Here is a 23,699-nt window from a genome sequence, read left to right as displayed (position 1 = left end):
TAAACAAAAACAAAAAGGTTAAGGTAGTCCCTCAGGACATCACTAACGAGGGCCTGGAAAACCGTGGAAGTGTTAGTCAGGCCAAACAGAACCACAAGATATTCGTAGTGGCCCGTGGGGGTATTGAACACCATCTTCCATTCGTCCCCTTCCCTGATCCTCACAAGGTGGTAAGCATTACGCAGGTCTAGCTTGGTGAAAATCTGGGCTCCCTGGAGTAACTCAAACGCCGTAGACATGAGAGGTAGGGGGTAACGGTTCTTGATGGTGATGTCATTTAGCCCACAGTAATCAATGCAAGGGTGCAAGGATTTGTCCTTCTTGGTGATGTATTTATTAGTGCTGTCAAAGTTAACGCGATAACGGGTTAACGTGATCTCAATTTAACGCGATTTTAAAAAAATAGTGCCGTTAACGCAAATTCTAATTTGGCCCTGCGAGTCACCCGTAGTTCCTGTTGAGGCTTGTCGTGCGCTGCTTCAATAAGAGTCCATGTGAGTGATGGAGAAAGGCATAGACATATAAACATCCTCGCCGCTATATTGGATGGGGCAAAGTGGAGATTCTTCAACTGTCTCTGGTATAGCGTCTAGACAGTAGCCAAGAATAAAGATGCCTCATTCATGTGCTGCGTTTAACTGTACCAACAGGTTTACTGTCCAAACGAGATCACATGGGATTACTTTTCACAGGTGAGACTGGAAAAATACTTTTCAATACTGTTCCTTCAGTCTTCAGTTTCCCAGCTCATCTCCACCGGGTAGGTGTATAGTTATAAGTAGTGGTGCAACGGATCATCATTGATCCGTGATCCGTTCGGATCGACGTCATCAGTTCGGGACACACGTGATCCGCGGATTGATTTCTGGAAAAAACAAAAAGTTGTGCTCCATCCGCATACAGCTTGCGGCGAGCGGAGAAAGGAGGTGTGTAGACATGGCGAGCGGAAAGGAGGAGCTTGAACGCCCCACGACACTTAAATCCCCTGTATGGGAGCATTTTGGCTTCCCTGTCAACTATGATGATGAAGGAAAGAGGTCAGTGGACAAAACTGCGACTGTGTGTAGGCATTGTGGCACAAGAAAGCCATATGACAGTGGAAACACATCCAGCATGTTCACTCATTTGAAGCGACATCACCCGGGTGTTTCACTGATCGGAGAAAAAACGAAAGCTGGCCAACAACCGCTCATCACCGCAGCATTTAAGCAGCCTCTCCCTGCGCAATCCGACCAGGCTAAAGCTATCACAAACGCTATCGGCATGTTTATAGCTACAGACATGAGGCCATATTCAGTTGTGCAAAACGAGGGCTTTAAAAACATGCTGAAAGTGCTTGAGCCACGTTACGACATCCCATCGCGCACACACTTCAGTGAGAAGGTAGTGCCAGATCTCTATGAGTGGGAGAAGAAGAAAGTTGTGGATGAACTATCCCGAGCGTCGGCTGTTGCGCTCACGACAGACGGGTGGACGTCCAGGGGAACGGAGAGCTACGCGACGATAACGGCTCACTTTATCACCGAAGACTGGGAGATGAGAAGTCTAGTGCTGCAGACACGCCCCCTCTACGAGAGTCACACAGGCACTCATCTTGCGCAGGTACTGACACAAGCAGTTGAAGAATGGAAGTTAAGGAGGCCCAGTACTAATATTCCAGTAACAACTGATAATGCAAAAAATCAAATAAATGCAGTGAATATGGCAGGACTTGGCCCACAGATAGGGTGCTTTGCACATGTAGTGAATTTGGCATCACAAAACGGAATCTCAGTCAATAAAATGGAACGCCTCCTTGGGAGAATCAGGAAGGTGGTTTCCTACTTCCACCGAAGCACAACAGCTGCTCATGTGCTCAAGACAAAGCAAGACATGTTACAGCTACCCAATCATAAGCTCATACATGATGTACCAACAAGGTGGAACTCCACTTATGATATGGTGGAGCGTTATCTGGAGCAGCAGGCAGCTATATACTCTGCATTGACTGAGAAAACCCTGAGGAAAGAAAACATCATCACCCTGTCTGATGATGATGTGAGAGTGGCAGAAGAGGTCCTCCAGGTACTTAAACCCCTCAAAACTGTCACATCTCTGCTGAGCACTGAAACTTCACCATCTGTATCAATGATCCTGCCACTGAAAACAAGGATTCTACAATCCATGGCTCCAAGTGTGGAAGACAGTACCATCACACAAGATGTCAAGGCTGCCATTAGAGAGGACCTGAAGCCCAGATACACTTCATCCCCTACTCTGCAGGACTACCTTCACAAAGCTACTGCCTTGGATCCCAGATTCAAGTCCCTGTCTCACCTGGACCCTGCCCTACGTCAGAAGACATACAATGACCTCACCACTGAGATTGTGAGCCATCTGGGTACTGAAGACTTTGATGAGGTAAAGAAAAAGAATATTATCTAAAAATTATAAATGTAAATCTACACACATTTTTTATTTCCAGTAATAATGGCTTTTATTAAATGTTATTGCCACATTTTTCATGCCTATGAAACATTAAAATAAATAACAGGTTTAATTTTTTTTTTCTGCAGGGTCAAGCTGCAGAGGCAGCAGGAGGAGGCTTGGACACATCTCCTCCTCAAAAGAAATCAGCGATGGCCGAGCTCTTTGGAGAGACCTTTGACAGCAAAGAGATGTACACCAAGGCTCCTGGCATTGACCTCATCAAAGAGGAGGTGTCATCCTACCAGGCAGCAGGTGGCATGTCAGTGGATGGTGATCCACTGACATGGTGGAAAACCAATGAATGCAAATACCCTTGTCTTGCAAAGATGGCAAGATGCTACCTCGCTGTGCCAGGATCTTCAGTACCATCAGAGAGAGTGTTCTCAACTGCAGGGGACATAGTGACAGCTAAGAGGTCCACACTCTCTCCCGACAATGTTGACATCCTTGTCCTCTTGAAAAAAAAATCTGAAATTATAAACTCAGGTTCTTTCACTGTCCTTGTTTCAACGAAGATGTCTTCTTATGTTTACCTTTGAGTTCTAATGACCTTTTGAACCAATATTAAAAGAAGATATGCCTTTTTATGTTGCTGTTGCACTTTAAGTAGATTTTTGGTTCATTGTTACATTTTAAAGGAAGGAGATATGCCAATATATTGCACTTTAAGTTGTTTTTCATTAATAATTATGCCTTGTGCACTATTTTTATATATTTTAATTTTAATAATTTAAGTGTGTTATAAACAGACAAAATGTAAGTACGTATGTTTATTTGTCTTGGTTTTTTTTTTTTGCTTTTTGCCGATCCGAAAAATGATCCGATCCGTGACTCTTGATCCGAGGAACAATCCGATCCGTGAGTTTTGTGATCTGTTGCACCACTAGTTATAAGCAGTGAGAATTAGATAATACAGTGCCACACTATGATGAACGTTTTTGAATGTATGATGAATGTTTTTATTTTTGTTTTCGTTATCTGTTTTTTTCTTCTTTTATGGCAAATACTTCTCTTCAAAAGAAACTAATGAAGAGTAAAATAAAACATTTTTTTATTTTCACAGTGATATGCACTTTATTTTTCATCCCCTGGTTTTCTCATCTACAGTAATATGGAAGTTATGGATGTCAGTGGCTGTGACAAGACGTGTTATGCTCTGCAATAAAAAAAAACATTGGTACAAAGCAAGCCCATTCACTTTTTTATGCTGATAAGAGAATTACAATGGTTTTTCATGTGACAAAAATGTGCGATTAAATTGCGATTAATCGCGAGTTAACTATGACAGTCGCGACATTAATCGCGATTAAATATTTTAATCGCTTGACAGCACTAGTATTTATGCATGGCTTGCCTTTCAGAAGGAGAGAGTAAAGTCACCCCTTAGGTGGTGCAGTCCCAGGGAGAAGGTCAATTCCACAGTCATAGGGCCTATGGGGAGGAAGAGAAACAGCTTGAGACTTGCTGAACACAGGTTTTAAGTCATTATACTCAGGAGGCACATTAGAGAGGTCAGGATATTCACCAATGGTGGGCTGGAGCAGCTCAGCATGAGGGAGGGCAGATCTCAGGCATGACAAACAGAGTTGACTCCATCCTAAAATGGTCTTGTTAGTCCAGTTGACATGGGGGTTATGTAGAGTTAGCCAGGGCAGACCAATAACTATGGGCACATGGGGATTGCTCATGACAAAAAAATGGATGGATTCAGAGTGGTTGCCAGAAATTCATAAGTTGACCGGGGCTGTTTTATGGGTGATAGTGGTCAGACCAGTACCGTTAAGGGTCAGGACAGTGAGGGATGGGTTCAGAGCCAGTAGTGGAATCCCCAGGTGCTTGGCAGTGGTCGAGCAGATCAGGTTTCTGTCAGGCCCTGAATCAATCAATCAATGAATGCCTAGAGGTCGTGGGGTTGATTGCCATGGATAATGACCACTGGGAGTAGCAGTCGACCGGTAGGGGGCTGATTCTGGACATTGCCCACCAGGGCCCCTAAACTCACTGGTGGGCTCTTCCTTTTAGAGGGCAAGATTGGCAGAAGTGCCCCAGCTGTCCGCATTAAAAACATGCCCTCATAACCCGATGGCACTGTCATTCCTCAGGTGAGATGCGGGCTCAGTCTACCTGCATTGGCTCAGCAGAAGGAATGGGAGGCTGAGGGGAAGCAAAGCTAGTCCAAGTTCTTTCTTTCACCCACTGTCTGATCCGGGAGTCAATACAACTGGCAAGGTCCATGAGACCGGGGAGATCAGGTGGCAGTTCTCGTGAGACCAGCTCATCCTTGATGGAGTCTGACAGCCCATTCAAAAATGCTTCAAACAAGGCACTCTCATTCCAGCCACAAGATGCCACCAAGGTGTGAAACTCAATCGCATAGTCAAAAGCGGACCGGGCACCCTGCCATAACCCCATGATTTCTCTAGCTGCCTCTCTGCCAGACAGAGAGCGACCAATGGTTCGCCTCATCTCCTCTGTGAAATTCTTGAAGCTGGCACAGCATGGTGCATTGGCATCCCACATAGCTGTTCCCCACTCCCTAGCTTTGCCAGTGAGGAGAGTGATGGTGTAGGCCACTCGGGAATGCTCTGTAGGGAAGGCCAGTGGTTGAAGCTCAAGGGTTAGTGAGCATTGAGATAAAAATGATCAGCAGGTACCTGGGTCTCCGTCGTATGGCTGTGGGGCGGGAAGTCTTGGCTCTCTGAAGAGGGCTGGAGCAGGAGCTGGGGGAATGGTAGGTAGAAGGGGTTGTGTAGGAGCAGATGTTACTTGAAGCTGTTGTAGCTGAGTGGCAAGAAGATTGAGAGTGTTAGAGATGGTGACAAGGTTTTGGTTAACCTGTTGGATGTCCTGTTGGTGGGTCCCAAGGAGAGCTCCCTGTTTTTGCACTGCTGCTCTTAGCTGGGCGAAATCTGCTGGGTCCATTTTGGCCAGACTGTGCTGTCAGAAATGGCAAGCTGATGTGAAGTGAGGACCCAAGAGCAGACTCAAAACAGGCAATGTTCAGAGAATAACTTCTTTAATGAAGTAGAGGGCAGAGGTACAATAGGGCTCAGGCAAAAATCAGTGGTCAAAGAACAGGCCAAGAGGTCAAAAACAAGTCAAGTCAATTTGTATAGCGCTTTTAACAATAAACATTGTCGCAAAGCAGCTTTACAGAATTTGAACGACTTAAAATATGAGCTAATTGTATCCCCAATCTATCCCCAAGGAGCACGCCTGTGGCGACAGTGGCAAGGAAAAACTCCCTCAGATGACACGAGGAAGAAACCTCGAGAGGAACCAGACTCAAAAGGGAACACATCCCCATCTGGGCAACAACAGACAACATGACTATAACATTAACAGTCCTAACAAAGTCAGCTTCGTTGATGCTATAAACCCCCCACCAACGGAAACCCGAGTGCAAAACAGTTCACGACAACCGCAGTCCCAAAGTCAGCAAGTCAACTGCAGTCCCCAGCCACAAAAACACCACTGCAAGAGTCCAGAGCGTCCTCCAGGCGCGATCCCCAACTGTCCACATGGGGCTGCCCTCCACAGGAGCGATGTGATGAGACTCCAACCAGACACAGGGCACCAGGATGGACCAGGCAGGTCAGAGGAGCAGAAAAGGCCAGCATCTCGATCCCAGGACCGACATGTAACTCAGAGGGACAGATTTGGGGGGGGGGGAGAACACAGGTTGTTGGGTATGCCCAGTGCTTAATTTGTGAAGTGGGAGGTCCCTAGTCTGGCTAACGTGACTTCAAAGCTCTGCAAGCATTTGGTCTGGCAAAGATATTAAGCCCAACTGTTTCCCAAAGTGCGTGGTTGACCCGCCTCCCTGAAATGCCTCAGTTTGCTACTGGTCGAAGCCAGAAAAGGCTGTGACGAAGCTTAAACCAATCATATCACTCTTTCCTCTGACGTATGTGACGCGACGGGGCTAACTGGTAGATTAAACTCTTACCGAAGCCGGTCGGGAGCAAGGCGAAAACGTCCTTCCTTTCAATAAATACCTCCAGGGCTGCTCTTTGCTCCATTTTCAATGAGAACTTGCTCCATGTTCATAATGTTTCTAGTGAATGAAGCACTTCCGGCATAGATTCTGTAAACAATCTATGGCTTCCGGTCGCAGTTCTACTACGTCACTGCCTTGAACACGCCTCTACCCAGGGCCGTTGGAGATGCTCAAAGTTGATTGGCACCCGATTTTTCGGGAGCTTGGAAGAGCTGTAGATAGCTTGCCTGGCCAGACTAAGCTCGCAACAGGCCCTCGTGTTGCGTCACGCTTAGGATGGGCGGTGCCAGGTTAGGAGGTCCCGGAATGCCAAATATTTTCAAATACATTTTCATGAGAGCCATATATAAAAAGTGATGCTGAATACAACTAAAATGCATTTTTACGTATGACCAACAATTTGAGTGTAATATATTCTTTTTCATAATGAAGAGGCTCTTGACATTCCCGTCTTCCTCCTGTCCCCCGCTGAATATTTTGACGCAAACGTAGCTTGGCATGTTTCAAAGTGCCGCTTTATTTCATTGTTTCATCGATGCAATCTTGTCATTGTATAGGCCTATTGGACACAAAGCAGGACCCTCTCACCCCACAAAGGCGAATTCCTCTGTCCATTCCTGTTGAAATGTACGGTAGCCTACCAGTCACCTTTTTTCCCTTTTCGCCATGTTCTTTGTCAAAAGGCTTTGCTTTGCAGACAGCTAACTGACTTTTTCATTAAATGGAGGTGTACTTCTTGATCTCAATGTGAGCTGATTAATCTGCGAGCCAGATGCAGTCACCAAAAGAGCCACATCTGGCTCCCGAGCCATTGCAGACCCCTGCGTTAAGGCAACAACTGGATCATCTCATCTCATCTCATTATCTCTAGCCACTTTATCCTTCTACAGGGTCACAGGCAAGCTGGAGCCTATCCCAGCTGACTACGGGCGAAAGGCAGGGTACACCCTGGACAAGTCGCCAGGTCATCACAGGGCTGACACAGACACCTATTCACACTCACATTCACACCTATGGTCAATTTAGAGTCACTAGTTAACCTAACCTGCATGTCTTTGGACTGTGGGGGAAACCGGAGCACCCGGAGGAAACCCACGCGGACACGGGGAGAACATGCAAACTCCACACAGAAAGGCCCTCGCCGGCCACGGGGCTCAAACCCGGACCTTCTTGCTGTGAGGCGACAGCGCTAACCACTACACCACCGTGCCGCCCACAACTGGATCAACAATTAACAAATCAAACACAGATTACAATATATTGATGGCCATAATAAAACACAGCAGAGTAAAGACTTAATCTTGCTTGTGTATCTGACTGAGATTATAAAGAAAGTAAATAAATAAAACGGTCCTGGCACTTGCACCCACAACGCAGACCCATAGACCGTAGAACGCATTTGAACAATAGACCTACTACGTGTCGACCGACCCGGCAGTGGCCCCACTTGGCAAAAAAAAATAATATCAGACATTATGATCTTAGAAAACACTTTAGTGATGAACAGTTACAGACAGTAATATGTCGTGATATGTTATAAACTATTTTTTAATTAGGCTATATATTAAATTTATCTTCTAAAATAACAGACTGTACTCATATCACAACCGGTTTATTTCACCATTGGAGATCAGCTCACACAAGACATGAGTTAAATGACTCATTTTAAGGATTTAAGTAGGGTATTTAAAAGCATAGCCTAGGATTTCAAGCATATTTCAAGTTTAAAAGCAGTGCCCAGCAAACATAAGTGCAATCAATTCAAGTAATAGTTAAGAAATAAAGGGTTTACAAAACAAGTTGGAGAATTCATTTTAAGGATTCAAGTAGCAGCCATAAGTGCAATCGATTCAAGTAATGGGTAAGTAATAACGGGTTTTTAAAAAGTGACGTGAACCATTTTTTCTTTTTCAAGTAACACGGTTAATTCTTTTCTTAAGTAATAACGAGTTGACATGTAACTTTTTTTTTTTTCAGGGCAGCGATCCGCCTACACCCTTGACATAGTCAAGGATTTGTTATGTAACCAGGATTGTTCGCAGGTGGTCGGCAGGTTCAGGATGCAACGGCGCTTTGCCAGCCCATTGTAGCTCTCTCGGGTTGCTCCATCACAGGTGGGATCCTGCGCTGCCTGTGTAAAATGTCTGTAGAGGGCAGGGTAACGTTTGGGATCCGGCTGTCCTGGGACTTTGAAAAATTTTAGTAAGCTTTCTTGTTTTTTTGCCATTTTTTCCACAGCACAAGCTAACGGCTACAAAAAACCCGGTGTTCTATTGAGCAGAAGTATACACCCCATGTACCCCTCGCATAGATTTTGTGGATGTCATAGGAGAGAAATCAACAACAGATATCAAAATCAAAACCGAACACTAAAATTATTTACTTATTTATTTAATTTGTTTGATTTTTTTTTTCCCTTTGTGATGGTCACGGAGGTGATCTGATCTATTTAAATAGCTCCCGGAACACCGAATGAAATGAAAATAGCTGCCGGATCCGGCGACGGAGGTTCCGGATCTTGTTCCATCATGTTCCAGCTCAAATTAAGCCCTGGGTATGCCCAATGTCAGCTGAATAAGTAGGAACAGTATACATATTGCACTGAGTACAAGCAGGGACTCTGGCAACTAACTATGACAGCATAACTAAAAGGGGAGAGCAAGAAGGTAACACAGGCATGAGGGAGCCCCAGGACATAAAGCAGCCAGCCACTACACTATCAACAAACTTGAGTGAGCAAGCGAGTGGGGAGTGACAGCATCCATACATCCCAGTTTACCAAAACACTATGTCTGAGGACCCTCCAGATCTACACCTTTACCTCATAAACACCATTAACAAAAGGTTTTACTAAACAGATATGTTTTCAGCCTAGACTTAAACACTGAGACTGCGTCTGATTCCCAAACACTACTTGGAAGGCTGTTCCATAACTGTGGGGCTTTGTAAGAAAAGGCTCTGCCCCCTGATTTAGCTTTCACTATACGAGGTACCAGCAGATAGCCTGCATCTTTTGATCTATGTAGGCGTGGTGGGTCATAGAGGACCAGAAGTTCACTCAGGTACTGTGGCACGAGACCATTCAGTGCTTTAAAAGGTCAATAGCAGTATTTTATAATCAATACAAAATTTGATTGGGAGCCAATGCAGTGTGGATAAGACAGAGGTGATGTGGTCATATTTTCTAGTTCTAGTAAGGACTCTTGCTGCTGCATTTTGAACTAACTGGAGCTTATTTATGCACTTATTGGAACATCCAGACAGTAAGGCATTACAATAATCCAACCTGGAGGTAACGAAAGCATGAACTAGTTTTTCCGCATCATGTAGTGACATTAAATTTCTTATCTTAGCAATATTTCACAGTGGAGCAGGCAGGCACAGTCAGGGACAAAAACAGGACAGAAAAATCTTCACAAAAAAAAAAACGAAGAACACGGACAAGAGAAATCCAGGCAGAGAAAGTGGAAACACAATCCAAAAGAACAGGCACATACAACAGGGGCAAAAAACTGGACAGAAAACTAGACAAGAAAAAACAAGGAACAAGGCAGGGGGAATCAAGAGAACACAATACCAAAAGGCTGTAGCAAGGCAAGCAAAGTCTACAGGAGATAGTCTAGCAACTGGTGTGGCTCCAAACAGTTCTTAAAATCGCCCTGGCTGATGGGAGAGGAGTGGTAGCAGGTGTGGGAGTGCCACTTCAGGGAAAATGGCCTTCAGCAATGCAAGAATGAATTCTTGGCCAGGATCCAGCCTGGAGCCGGCCTGGGAGTCCCACAAACTCAGGCAAGGATGGACCGGACCGGACTGTGACAGGAAACTACATTTTTCTTCTTTGTCTTCACATTTACATGGGAAACAAGGTTGTTGTGCTGCACGTATATACATTTCTGATATGCGATATATTTCTCATTCTCATCTCATTACCTCTAGCTGCTTTATCCTGTTCTACAGGGTCGCAGGCAAGCTGGAGCCTATCCCAGCTGACTACGGGCAAAAGGCGGGGTACACCCTGGACAAGTTGCCAGGTCATCACAGGGCTTGCAATATATTTAATTATTCAAATTTATAATCCCCTCCCTCTTCTCCAAACTAATTCAATATACTGTATATCACAATAGAAATGATTTTGTAGACACACCGTCTACACTTCCACTTTGCCGTATTTTGTGGAAATTTATTAGATTCAATTTTGATTATTTGCTAAAAACAAGATCTCTGTGATCACAGATCATTTTTAAACTAGCCCAGTCTAGCAACTTGTTTAATCATTGTGTCTGCCACTCCTTACCTGAGCATGAGGCAGTGTGACTATTCGTGATTGTTTTAATTCCCATATTTAACTAGGTTACTAGGTGCAATAATAACTTGATGGAATCAAAATGGGGCATTTGCTCTGGCCCATAATCTAGAAAGGTGAGCAAAGCAAAGGGACACTGGCTTATATTGGCCAAAATAGCAACATTTATTGAAATACTCACAAGAGGTTATTAGTATTTCAACTAAATTTAAAATGTATAGATATCTGAATGAGGATTCGAGGCACTATTCTTGGAATGCAGTTTCTTGGATATTATTCAGTTCAGATGAATTAAATTTTCCACCAGTCCAAAGGGTTTACGGTCATTTTCGCATGGTCACTTGTCTTATCGCACAAGTCTTTTAGCACAACTCTAAAGTCCTTTTGCACATGTTCTAAGAACATTTAATCTTTATTATAAATACATACTGATCATGTTTAAAGATGTTTGTTGGATTTTAGATTTTTGTAAGCTTCTTTTCACTGCCAAGCCTAACCTGAAGACTCGTCAGCACAGCTTCACTTTGTGGCTTTATTAGTCAAATTCATACAAAAACAGTCATATGTGATATCAAATGGACTTTTAATAATTTTGAGTATGTTTTTGATTAGATTTCGTGCTTAGTCAGCAAAACACACATCAAGCATTGAAGAGCAACTGTAGCACAAACTGCTGAAAAACAGTTCATGCTGGCTAAAACAGAAAGGTGTCAGCATTAACTTTTACAGCAGTTTGTGCTACAGTAGCTCTTCAGTGCTTGACAATGTGTGTTTTGCTGACTAAGAGCAAAATCTAATCCTAAAAGTTAGACCACATTGGGCCATATGGGCGAGCCTTCTTGCCCCATGTGAATCAATGAGCCTTTGACACCCATGAACCCTGTCGTTGGTTCACCAGTTGTCCTTCCTTGGACCACTTTTGGTAGGTACTAACCACTGCATACTGGGAACACCCCACAAGATGTGCCATTTTAGAGATGCTCAGACCCAGTCATCTAGCTATCACAATTTGGCCCTTGTCAAAGTTGCTCCGATCCTTACGCTTGGCCATTTTTCCTGCTTCCAACATATCAACTTCAAGAACTGATGTTATCTTGCTGCCTTATATATTCCACCCCTTGACAGGTGCCATTGTAACAGCATAATCCATGTAATTAATTTCACTTGTCAGTGTTTTTAATTTTATGGCTGATCGGTGTATGAAGGTGCCCACAATTCAAGGTTTCTTATGACTTAACTACAAATATCTAAACAGACCAAAGAATCAGATTTTCAGTCCACATTTCAGGAATAACTTGTCAACAACTGAGCCATAACATGAACAGCAGCAGAAAACAAAAGTTTAATATTTGACGGTAATTCCAGCTTCTCATCCCTAAACAATCATAACAAACCCCTTGCTATATCAATGAGTATTTTAGTTTGATTATTGTGACCATTTTACATTGGAATGAGAGTTGTGCAAAAGGACTTTAGATTTGTGCTAAAAGACTTGTGACTTTTAGCAGACTTTTTAAAAGCTCTCTCTCTCTCTCTCTCTCTCTCTCTCTCTGGCCATCAGTCGTTGCCAACTATGACTGGAGGAGTGACCACTTGGCATGTCTTGCTACACTTTGTCGCTCATATTTCACTTGCCGGTTCTTGTCAATCATTTCCACATCAAATTTCATGATGCATCGTCGGTCCATTGCTGCCTCTTCCCAGTTGATGGCTCACTGCTCATCTGTATGCTTGATGTTTGCTTTCAGCATGTCTTTATATCACAGAAGATATGACCGGCCCAGCATAGTTGTGACTGTGCAAGGATTGCTTCTGCACTTCTTATGCCAGCACAGTTTAACACTTCCATGTTAGGAATGCGCTGCCACCATTTGATGCCCATGATTCTTCTGAGATGTCACAGTTGCACGGTAGAGAGTTTATTCAGATGCTGGTGATATAAGGTGCACGGTTCAACTGAGTGCAGGAGGCATGGTAGTATGAAGACACAATATAGTTTTTCACTTTATCTCCAATTTAATGCCTTTCTGTGCCCAAACCCACTTCTGCAGGGCTCTGGATGCTGCACTGGTGCTTTGCATTCTCCACAAGATCTCTCAGTCAATTGAGTTGTCTGCAGAGATAACGCTTCCAAGATATGTACACTCTTTCACCGATTTGACGATCTCACCATTTATATGCACTTCAGGATGTTCATGCGAAACACCAGGAGGTGGTTGGTACAGCAATTCTGTCTTTCCAGTATTGATATTTAGACTGAAGGCTGTCAATGCCATAGCAAAGCAATCCAGCATTGCCTGAAGCTCTTCACAGGATTGTGCCACAAGAGTAGTGTCATCAGCATATAGCAGATTACACATAACTAGCTCGTGGCATTTATTCTTTGCGTGCAGTCAAGAGAGGTTGAACAGCTTTCCATCTGTATGTGTCTGGAGATAAACATCAGGAGGGGTCTTGTAGTTGTCTGGAAACTCGACCTTCAGTACTGCTGCCAAGTATAGTGTAAAGATCGTTGGCACTAGCACACAGCCTTGCCTCACACTGTGATATACCGGGAAGCTCCCTTTTGTTCTTCCTGCTCGTCATACTGTTGCTTCGGATTTGTCATGGAATTGCCTTCTGCTGGGCTGCCAACTCTCACGCCATGAGCGTGAGACACACGCATTTGATTGTCTTCACACGCTCACATGCCATACCTCTGATTTCTCACGCTAGAAAAAAATCTAGTTTATCTATCTAATCTAGGCTACCCATTGCGTCGCGCCAACCACTTGCGATTGATCAATTACGCCTTACGCACGGCTAAACAGGCAAAGAGGTGTTCCCTTCTGTACACACTCCCCTATGGTAGGTGGCGCATCTAATGATGCTGCACTCATCGGAAGTTGGATAATTGCCTACCGTCAATTTAGAGGAAGAGGAGAGAGAAGAAGGTATCCGAGTTGAAGACGGGTGTCTCAGACAGGTTTGTACATATGCACGCCTATGTGTGGCGTTGGCGTAATTAAGAACTTATATAAAGTTTCTTAATCATTTTAGCCTATAAGTGTTGTGAGAATATTTAATGCCATATCGAGAGCTGTGTACTAGGCATGCTAAATCATTATAGGCCTACTGCCGTGCCACAGCCTCTATCTTCCCCAACAAGCAGCACGGGAAAGCACCTCCTTAGCACACGGTTATTAAGGCGCATTTTTAGTTTGTTTACTGTATGTTATCATACTTTATGACTTTATTTGAAGCCATACTGGAAATGTAAAATAAAGCAAGTAAGAGATAATATTACAAATGCAAGAACAGCCATTAGCCACCATACCTATTGTTTATTTACAGGATATTTATTTTTAATTATTTATGATGTATGTAATTGCTCAGTTAAAGTAAATAAAGCATGGTCACCTGTAATATCAAAGAACTTGAACTTGTGAATAATTTAAAAAAAAAAGACAGAGAACAATATACTGAGGAAACAGGGTTTCAAAGAGGGCAAGACAGGTAGAGAATATTTGTCAGATAACAGGCCCTGACGAATGTTCTATTACTAATAAGAAACATAGATAAGAAATAAAATAATAAGAAATATATTAATATAGCTTATTTAAGTATGACCAAAATTTTTAAGCCCAACTTTGTGTGCACATTCCCACCTATGGCCAAGGTTCAGTTTTTTGTGTTTCAATACTGTTCAAACTTAATCATTTTAATGTTTCTTGTAGCACATGCACATTTTGCTTACTGTTTAAGCATTTTATTTGTTCTTTTGCTGTTGATATTTTTCCCCATGCCAGTCTTTTGCTGAACCCAGTGGTGGGGAAAGCCCTTAAATGCATAATGAATAGTCAGCGAGGGACAATCTTATTTTTTGCAACAGTTATTAAAAACTTAACATTTAGTTTCAATTCAGAAGGTGTTTAGGCTTAGCTGATGAAATATATTCAAACATGAACTTGCCTTTAAATCTGAAACACAGGTCTATAGGGCTACAGGAACATTGGCAGTCATCTGTAGTTTTCTAGTGTGAGGGCTTTTAATCCAAAACTTGGTGCTTTTGTTGGCCACAAGCTGAAGGCCTGGCAAGTCAGGGTGTGTAAGAATGTAGGTATGGCACAGCAGGCCACTCCAAAAATCCACCAGAATGCAGGAACATCTACTAAATCCAAAATCTCACCCCCCCCCCACCCCCACCCCCCCCCCCATTGTCCATCTCCAGCTGGACGACCCACAAACAAAACACCAGAATGCAGGGGGACAAGTGAATATCAAACTGAATACAAAATTCCCACTTACTGCATGGTGTGCGGAAAAATTTTGCCGTCGACCCCCCCCAAAAAAAAATCTCACTCCAAGGAATTTCGAAAAGTTGGCAGCCCTGCCTTATGATCTTAACAAATTTGTCTGGGCATCCATAGTACTGTAACAGTCACCATAGTGTCTCACGGTCGACTGTGTTGAAGGCCTTCGTGAAGTCAATAAATACTGTATAAAGCAGTTTTCTTTGTTTGATTGACTTTTCCTGCAGCTGTCGCAATGTGAATATCATGTTGTTTGCTGAGCGATCTGCGCGGAATCCACACTGGCTTTCAGGAAGGATGGTCCTGAGCAGGTCCTGCAGCCTGTTCAGAAGGAGTTTTGTGAAGCTCTTCCCAGCTACTGACAGCAGCAAAATACCTCGATAGTTGTTGCTGATAGTTGGTTCACCTTTCTGAAAAGTCGGTTTCACCTTTCACTTTTTAAAAGACTTTTATGTTAAATGACCGGATATTGTTCAAAGTCTTTACAGTACTTTTAACTATGTATATGCAAATGATTGCCAACCATATCATGTGTTCATTAGGTGCATCGATTGTGCACTTCCAAAAAAATTAATGACCCAAGTGCATGATGCAATAGAAGGGTAAATAGTAGGGATAGTACTGTGTGGAGACAATTCTATGATGTATAGAGAAGCAGTTACAGTGGGAGTAAAATGTGAAATGCAATACACACATGGTAGTGTTTTTCATTTGTGATTTTTGACACTAGCATAGTGTGCCACACTGAAAAGAAAAACTTTCTTTGCATTGATCTTTTGTCAGTTGATCTCTTGTGAAAAACAATCAGCAGGTGATTTCTTTTAATGTGTTTAATGATGCTTTCCTTCTTCTCTTTTCCGATGACAGCAATGCCCCAAGTATGTCTTAGAGCTACAACAGGACAGTGATTGTAATGTGGCACTGCTGCAATGTACTAATGAAAGTGAAATGTAATGCAATGGGAAATTACATTCACTTCTAACTGAAGTCAGCATTTGATTTTTATAAAGCAATCCTCTGTTCAGGCGGCATGGTGGTGTAGTGGTTAGCGCTGTCGCCTCACAGCAAGAAGGTCTGGGTTCGAGCCCCGTGGCCGGCAAGGGCCTTTCTGTGAGGAGTTTGCATGTTCTCCCCATGTCCGCGTGGGTTTCCTCCGGGTGCTCCGGTTTCCCCCACAGTCCAAAGACATGCAGGTTAGGTTAACTGGTGACTCTAAATTGACCATAGGTGTGAATGTGAGTGTGAATGGTTGTCTGTGTCTATGTGCCAGCCCTGTGATGACCTGGCGACTTGTCCAGGGTGTAACCCCGCCTTTCACCCGTAGTCAGCTGGGATAGGCTCCAGCTTGCCTGCGACCCTGTAGAACAGGATAAAGCGGCTAGAGATTATGAGATGAGATGAGATTTGCTAATTGATACAAGATACAACTGAGCTGTTGCTCAAAGGCCCAACAGCAGCAGCCTGTGTCAGTAGCCTAATTACAATTCCAGTAGTCCAGTTTCAATCAGTAGCTCAATTCCTTAAACTCTGAGCTATCATTGACTGTTGTTGTATTAACTGTAGTAATTAGATGCATCTAGTTTGCTAAGTTGCTATACTTTTCATGTTGTTTTTTAAAGCCTTTATTTGTTGCCAGGTAAATTATAATAGACCAAATATAAATAATTCAGTGTATTTCAGACACACTGATTTTTATATCATTATAGAATTATTTTAAATTGCTCAACTAAAAAATATTGGCCTATATTATTTTTTTTTAAAATAGCCTGTTAAATGCAGTGTGTGTGTGTGTATGTGTGTGTGTGTGTGCGCGCATGCGTGAGTGAATTATGGCTTCTATTCTTATGTCTGCACAACAGGAAGTGACATCAAATATCAGCAACATTCCTTCACAGCATCTGTAGACAATATGGCCGACACACACTTTCACACACAAACACAGCACAGAGGGAACTGTGTTAGTGTATAAGCATGCCTTCTGATGGTCTGTATAATGTTGGCAAAGCTATGACAAATGGCAACTTTGAGAGTTTGTCATTTGATGTAAAATTTGTGAAGTACTCGGACAGTCATTATAAAAATTGTGGTTAATTATGAGACATGGTTTCTGAATAACAATCAGTCCAGACCAGATCACAGTCAAATCCATGTTCACATGTGGTATTTATTCTAACAAGAAGGCTGCTTTAATGTGCTGCAGGCACTAATGCATGATGTGAGGACTTTATTCCAATGCTCATTTAAAGCACAAATCAGAGTATTGATGAACATACTCTCATGGAACCAGCTTATGAAGCACCTTGTCTGACAGGAACACACATTTACTTTAAGGTGGCATATTACTGTATGATATCTTGATAACAGTACAATACCACACTATGATCAAATTCTAGACATAGTCTTTCAAAAATGAAATATTATGTGATATAGCAATTATTTAGAGATGTTATACATCACTTTTATCATGTTCAGTCAACATTCAGTAAGATTTACATAGCATTCTAAGACCTAGACCATATAACATTATATCAGCATGATGTTTTATAAAATATTCTATTATGATGTTACAGCAGAAGAAATATTACACTGTCATAATGTACCAAACAAACATTCCATAACTGCAGGGTTTTTAAAACAAACCTTTCATCACCACCATTCTTCACCAGAAAAAAAAAACCAACAGTCCATTTCTGTGATGTTCCAAAACAAACAGTGATCATTTCCTAAAACAATAAACATTCCATCACCTCAGAGTTTTACAACAAACCTTTCATTACCACAATTCTTCACCAGAACAGTCCATCTCTAGTCTATGTTCCAAAATAAACATAACATCACTGTAATGTTCCGGGGGGGAACCCATTGCACCTCAATATTCTAAGATACTGCATCCCACTGCAACATTCCTGAACCTATGACTTTCATCATCAATATTCAAACAAAATTATATTGTTATATGCCAGAAGAAAATATTTAAGTAATATTCCATGTGCTCTTGTGCTGAATATCAGAATGGCCACATGCAGAGTGCTGCAGGGGATTACAGCCATGCTGACATTCAATAAAAGAGCATGACTGCAAGTGTGATATTGCTTTCATACAGCAATCCTATAAACAAGAAATTACTATTAACTTTCTTTTATTTGTAAATCATTCACACAAGCATTTACACAGGAAAATTCATAATCAAGTATATTGAATATCATTCATGAAAAACATTCCTATCCTACAATAGCTCCTGACTGTGGGTAAATTTCTTTATAAGGCCCAATCGTTTTGTTTTATATACAATGCATGGCCAAAAAAAAAAAAAAGTCACCATTTGGATTTAAATAAGCATATGCTTAAGAGCCTTTGACTGGATAATTACTGCAGTGATTAATATGTTTCAGCTGGCAACAATTCTTTTAACCCAAACTGATGCAGTGAGTAGCTTCTCATTTCCTAAACAACCATGTTGGAAGATGTATCCCATGGTCATGGAAAAGATGTTACTGTGTTTCAGAAGGGTCAAATTATTGGCCTGCATCAAGCAAAGAAAGCAGCAAAGGAGATTGCTGAAAATACTGGAATTGGATTGATAACTGACTACCACATTATTAAAACCTGGAAGGACAGTGGTAAACTGTCAACTTTGCAGAAGAAATGTGGTCAGAAAAAAATCTTGACTGACCATGATTGGAGATCACTTAAACACTTGGTCATGTCGAATCATAAAAAATCTACAATAGAACTCACAGCTGTGTTTAATAGTGAAATTAAGATCATTTCTGTGCGCACAATGTGACAAGAACTCACAGGATTGGGACTAAAAAGCTGTGTGGCCATAAGACAACTACTTGGTAGTGAGGCTAATCGTGAAAAAAAAAAGGTTCAATTTGCTCAGGAACATAAAGATTGGACTCTGTAGCAATGGAAAAAGATCATGTGGTTTGATAAGTCCAGATTTACCTCGTTCCAGAGCGATGGGCACGTCAGGGTAAGAAGGGAAGCACATGAAACGATGTATCCATCAAGCATTGTGGCCACCGTACAAGCCTCTGGAGCCAGTGTTATGATCTGGGGCTGCTTCTGTTGGTCAGGTTGAGGTTCAGCAAAGTTATGGGGCAATAAAATGAAGTCAGCTAAAGACCTGAATGTACTGAATGACCAGGTTATCCCATCAAAGGACTTTTTTCTTCCCTGAGTGCACAGGCATAAACTTAGGGCTCAAACTGTGAAAGAGTGGTTCAGAGAGTATGAGGAATCATTTTCCCACGTGAATTGGCCACAACAGAGTCCTGACTTTAGACCCCATTGAAAGTCTTTGGGATTTGCTGGAGAAGACTTTACAAAGTTTTCCAGCTCTCCAGTTGTCAAGACAAGATCTTGGTGAAAAATTCATGCAATTCTGGATGAAAATAAATGTTGTGATATTACATAAGATTATTGAAACAATGCCACAGTGAATGTGTGCTGTAATCAAAGCTAAAAGCAGTCCAATCAAATATTAGTGTGTGACTTTTTTTAGCCAGGCAGTGTACATAATACCTTGTTAAGTTTAAACAGCTTGTGTATTTCAGTTAAACATATGTAATGAAACCTTTGTGAAACCCAGTTGCTTCCTTTTAATGGTATTAACTAAAGAAATATTAAATATGAAAAAAATTAAAGAAAGCAAGCCAGCATAAATCCATATATTAACCCAAATAAGACCAGTCATTCAATTAAGAATGTTGTTGTAATGGCTCAGCATATAACTTGGTGCTGTTTTCCACATAATTTTTCTTTAATGTTGTGCAACACTTTATTAGAGTCAGCACTAAGTGTCTCAAGCTGCAATGTCTAATGTGCTGTATTTGGGCAGCATGGTGGTGCAGTGGTTAGCACTGTTGCCTCACAGCAAGAAGGTTCTGGGTTTGAGCCCAGTGGCTGACGGGAGCCTTTCTCTGTGGAGTTTGCATGTTTTCCATGTGTCTGTGTGGGTTTCCTCCAGGTGCTCCGGTTTCACCTGCAATCCAAAGACATGTGGTTAGGTTAACATGGGGCAGCCATGGCCTGAAGGCTGCGCTGAAGTGCTCTTGAGCAAGGCACCTAACCCCAAACTGCTTCCTGGGTGCTGCTCTAGGTATGTGTGTGTGCTCATTGCTCACTTGTGTGTGCATGTGTGTGTTCACTGCTTCAGATGGGTTAAATGCAGAGGAGGCATTTCACTGTGTGGTTAAGCCTGTGCTTGAGTGTATGTGTGATAAATAAAGGCTTGTGCTTCCTGTGACGCATGGGATACACATTGGCTGTGTGACTGCCTATGACACCCTCCTGCTTTTCCAAAACAGTGCTGGGGAAGGCTTAAAAAAACAGCAATTTCTCTGCATGATTGGTACCTGGGTACAGTATATAAATTTTTCCCCCTCAATTTTCCCATCAAACCATTTTCTTTTCACTTCACATAATTTACATCTAATTCACCTTTTCTATTTTTGGCTCCAGATTTTGGCTTTTTCAAGGGGTTTGTATGCTGTTCAAACATATAGACTGTTTTATTCACATACAGTAGATATGAGTCAAAATTACTTTAACTTTCTGAGAAAGTCTCTCTTTTATTTGCTGTTGACTCATCATTTCAGCTGTGTAAGCTTTGCTGTTTATGGATGTTTGTGGGTGTCACCAAATGCAAATTGATTGTGCCATGCATGTGCCAGGTAATTTAAGGGTTATTTGACATTCATCAAAATACACAAGTACTAAGAAAAACACCATTTCCAAAACATTTGTAAATCTGGTGGAAATTTTTAGTAGGGTTTGGCTTACACAAATTTGTACATGCAACTTCACTAAAAGATTGATAAACAAGGCCTATTTTGGGAAAATATTTTGTTTATTTTTGCTCCCTCAACAAAAATAGTTCCCAAAGAAGCCACAGCTGGATAAAGCATTGTGTGTTGCCATGTAATGAGTAGATTGACTGACAATGACAGATTGACTGACAATGGTTTATATCGAAATAAGATTTCTAGGTATGTAGTGAACACAGATGAGTGGATGGAACCTACAAGTGCAGTTACACTAAATATTAGTACTCTTGGAACGTAGGTTGTCCAGTCAAATTACTGGACTGGAATTAACTGGAATAACAATAAACTATATTCCATCGTGTGCATGGGGTAGCATTGCCACTTCACAGTTCCAGGGTCCTCAGTTTGAGCCTGAGTTTGGTTTACTATTTGTGCTATGCAGAATTCCACGTGCTCCCCATGTGTACATAAGTTTCCTCTGGGTTCTCAATTTCTTCCCATTTTTGATAAGACCAGACCTCATGGTTGCACCAAATACGGCACAGGACTCTGATTCCCATCTCCACCTGATCAGGACACTCACATCACATGACTGTACCTGATTAACATTTTAGTTTATTGAGCACTAGTGTTTGTCATGTATTGTATAGCACTCTTTGTCTATTGTAAATAGCATAATTATACTGTATGTTGTAGTATCCATGCTAAGCGCTTGTGTATTTCACACTTGTCTAGTTCATGCTAGTGTTTGTTACATAATCCTAGTCTTTCTTCATGTGCATTTCATTTTAAATAAAATACTCTGTACTTTCTCCATCTCCAACCATCACCATCTGTGAGAATAATCAGCTTTAACTTGAGGGTATTTATGTCCAAATCAGGTGAAATGTGTAGGAATTATAACACGTTTTATATTTGATTTCCACCCATTTCAAGGACCAAAAGTAAATGGACAAACTAACAATCATAAATTAACTTGTCATTTTTAATACTTGTTACAGGATTTGCTACTTTAAAGTGCCCTTAGGTGTGACTGAGTGTAAGTAAGTAAGTAAATTTAATTTATAAAGTACATTTAAAATAGTTTTCACTGACCAAAGTGCTGTACATAGGGTAGCTAAGAAATCAGAAGTAAAATGGACAAACAAACACAAAAAGAAAAGTTGCATTAATAGCTGCAACAAAAATACACATTACAAACACAGAGACTGACAGACAAAGAGGCCAGAATTACACAAACAACAAATAAACAACAACATTGAATAACACCCACTACAAAAAGAACTAGGGAATGGGCAGCTAAGAGGATGCAAAAGCCAGTGAGTAGAGGTGAGTTTTGAGCCTGGATTTAAAAAAGGAGATCGTAGAGGGGGCGAATCTAATGTCTGGGGGCAAACAGTTCCACAAACTTGGAGCCGCTACTGCAAATGCCCTATCACCTTTTTGTTTGAGGCGAGTCCGGGGCACATGGAGGAGACCTTTATCAGCAGATCTGAGGGACCTAGGTGCAGGGGGTGGTTTCAGAAGATCTGAGATGTAAATAGGGGCTTGACCATGCAGGGCCTTATAGACTATTAGTAGGACTTTAAATTGGATCCTAAAACTAATGGGGAGCCAGTGTAAAGAAGCCAGGACAGGGGTAATGTGCTCTCTCTTCTTGGTACCTGTCAGCAGTCTAGCAGCTGCATTTTGCACCAACTGTAAACGCATTAATTGAGACTGGGGGAGACCAAGATAGAGGGAATTGCAGTAATCTAGCCGGGATGTAATAAAGGCATGGATGACTTTTTCTAGGTCTTCAAAGGATAAAGAAAGTTTGAGACGGGAGATCATTCTCAGCTGGAAAAAGCTATTCTTAATAACAGTACTAATCTGCTTTTTAAATCAGAGTTCTGAATCAAGAGTGACACCTAGGTTTTTAGCATATGACTTAACGTATGGAAAGAGATGAGCAAGCTTGTTAGCCGCTGAGGATCTAGATTTGGGAGGACCAAAAATGATAACCTCAGTTTTGTCGTTATTTAGCTGGAGGAAGTTGTTGGTCATCCAGCACTTAATGTCCTCAAGACAATCCAATAGTGGCTGTATGGAATCCCTAGATTTAAAGGGGAGGTACAGTTGTGTATCATCTGCATAGAAGTGAAAGGCGATATCATAATTTCTAATAATGTTACCTGGGGGAGCATATACAAACAGAAAAGTACTGGACCCAAAATAGAGCCCTGCGGGACCCCATAGGAGACTGAGGCTGAGGAAGAGGAAAAATGACCGATACGGAAAAGGTTCTGTGTTTTAGATAGGATCTGAACCAAAGCAGTGCTGTCCCATTAATGCCTACCCACTCCTCAAGACGAGAGAGGAGGATGTCATGGTCCACAGTATCAAAGGCTGCACTAAGGTCCAATAGGACCAAGACTGCATTCTCACCTGAGTCTAGAGTGAGCAGTAGATCGTTAGTCACTTTAAGCAGAGCTGTTTCAGTACTGTGGAGTGCTCTAAAACCTGACTGGAACGGCTCTAAAATGTTGTGCTCAGACAGGAAGGGAAGCAGCTGGGACAGCACGACTTTCTCCAGCACCTTGGAAATGAAAGGGAGCTTAGAGATAGGGTGGTAATTACTCAAGCATTTACCATCCAGGTTATGCTTTTTAAGCAGGGGTTGGACAAAGGCATGTAGGAATGTAGGAGTGTAGGAATGTGTGTGTACATGGTGCCCTATGAGGATTACCATCCTACCCATATCCCCTTAGGATAAAATGGTTACTGAAGATGAATGAGTGAATGAATGAATGAAAATTCCATCCTGCAAACACATTTTTAAACACACTGACACAGCCTACTGAAATATAACACACACAATC

At 42.0% G+C, this 23,699-nt stretch overlaps 1 protein-coding gene across 1 annotated transcript; it reads left to right on the top strand.

Moving 5' to 3' along the window:
* Positions 1-936: 936 nt before the first annotated feature.
* LOC132888252 (E3 SUMO-protein ligase ZBED1-like) lies at positions 937-2,881 on the top strand. The gene is made up of 3 exons (XM_060924327.1): positions 937-2,400; positions 2,556-2,739; positions 2,796-2,881. Exons 1-3 carry the CDS (start codon positions 937-939, stop codon positions 2,879-2,881), a joined length of 1,734 nt encoding a protein of 577 aa, XP_060780310.1.
* Positions 2,882-23,699: the final 20,818 nt, after the last annotated feature.

The sequence above is a fragment of the Neoarius graeffei genome, chromosome 6 (genome assembly GCF_027579695.1).
Source record: "Neoarius graeffei isolate fNeoGra1 chromosome 6, fNeoGra1.pri, whole genome shotgun sequence".
In the NCBI taxonomy this organism is placed as follows: Eukaryota; Metazoa; Chordata; class Actinopteri; order Siluriformes; family Ariidae; genus Neoarius; species Neoarius graeffei.
The sequence above is the reverse complement of the archived record's forward strand: the minus strand, read 5'-3'. Positions and strand labels throughout refer to the sequence as shown.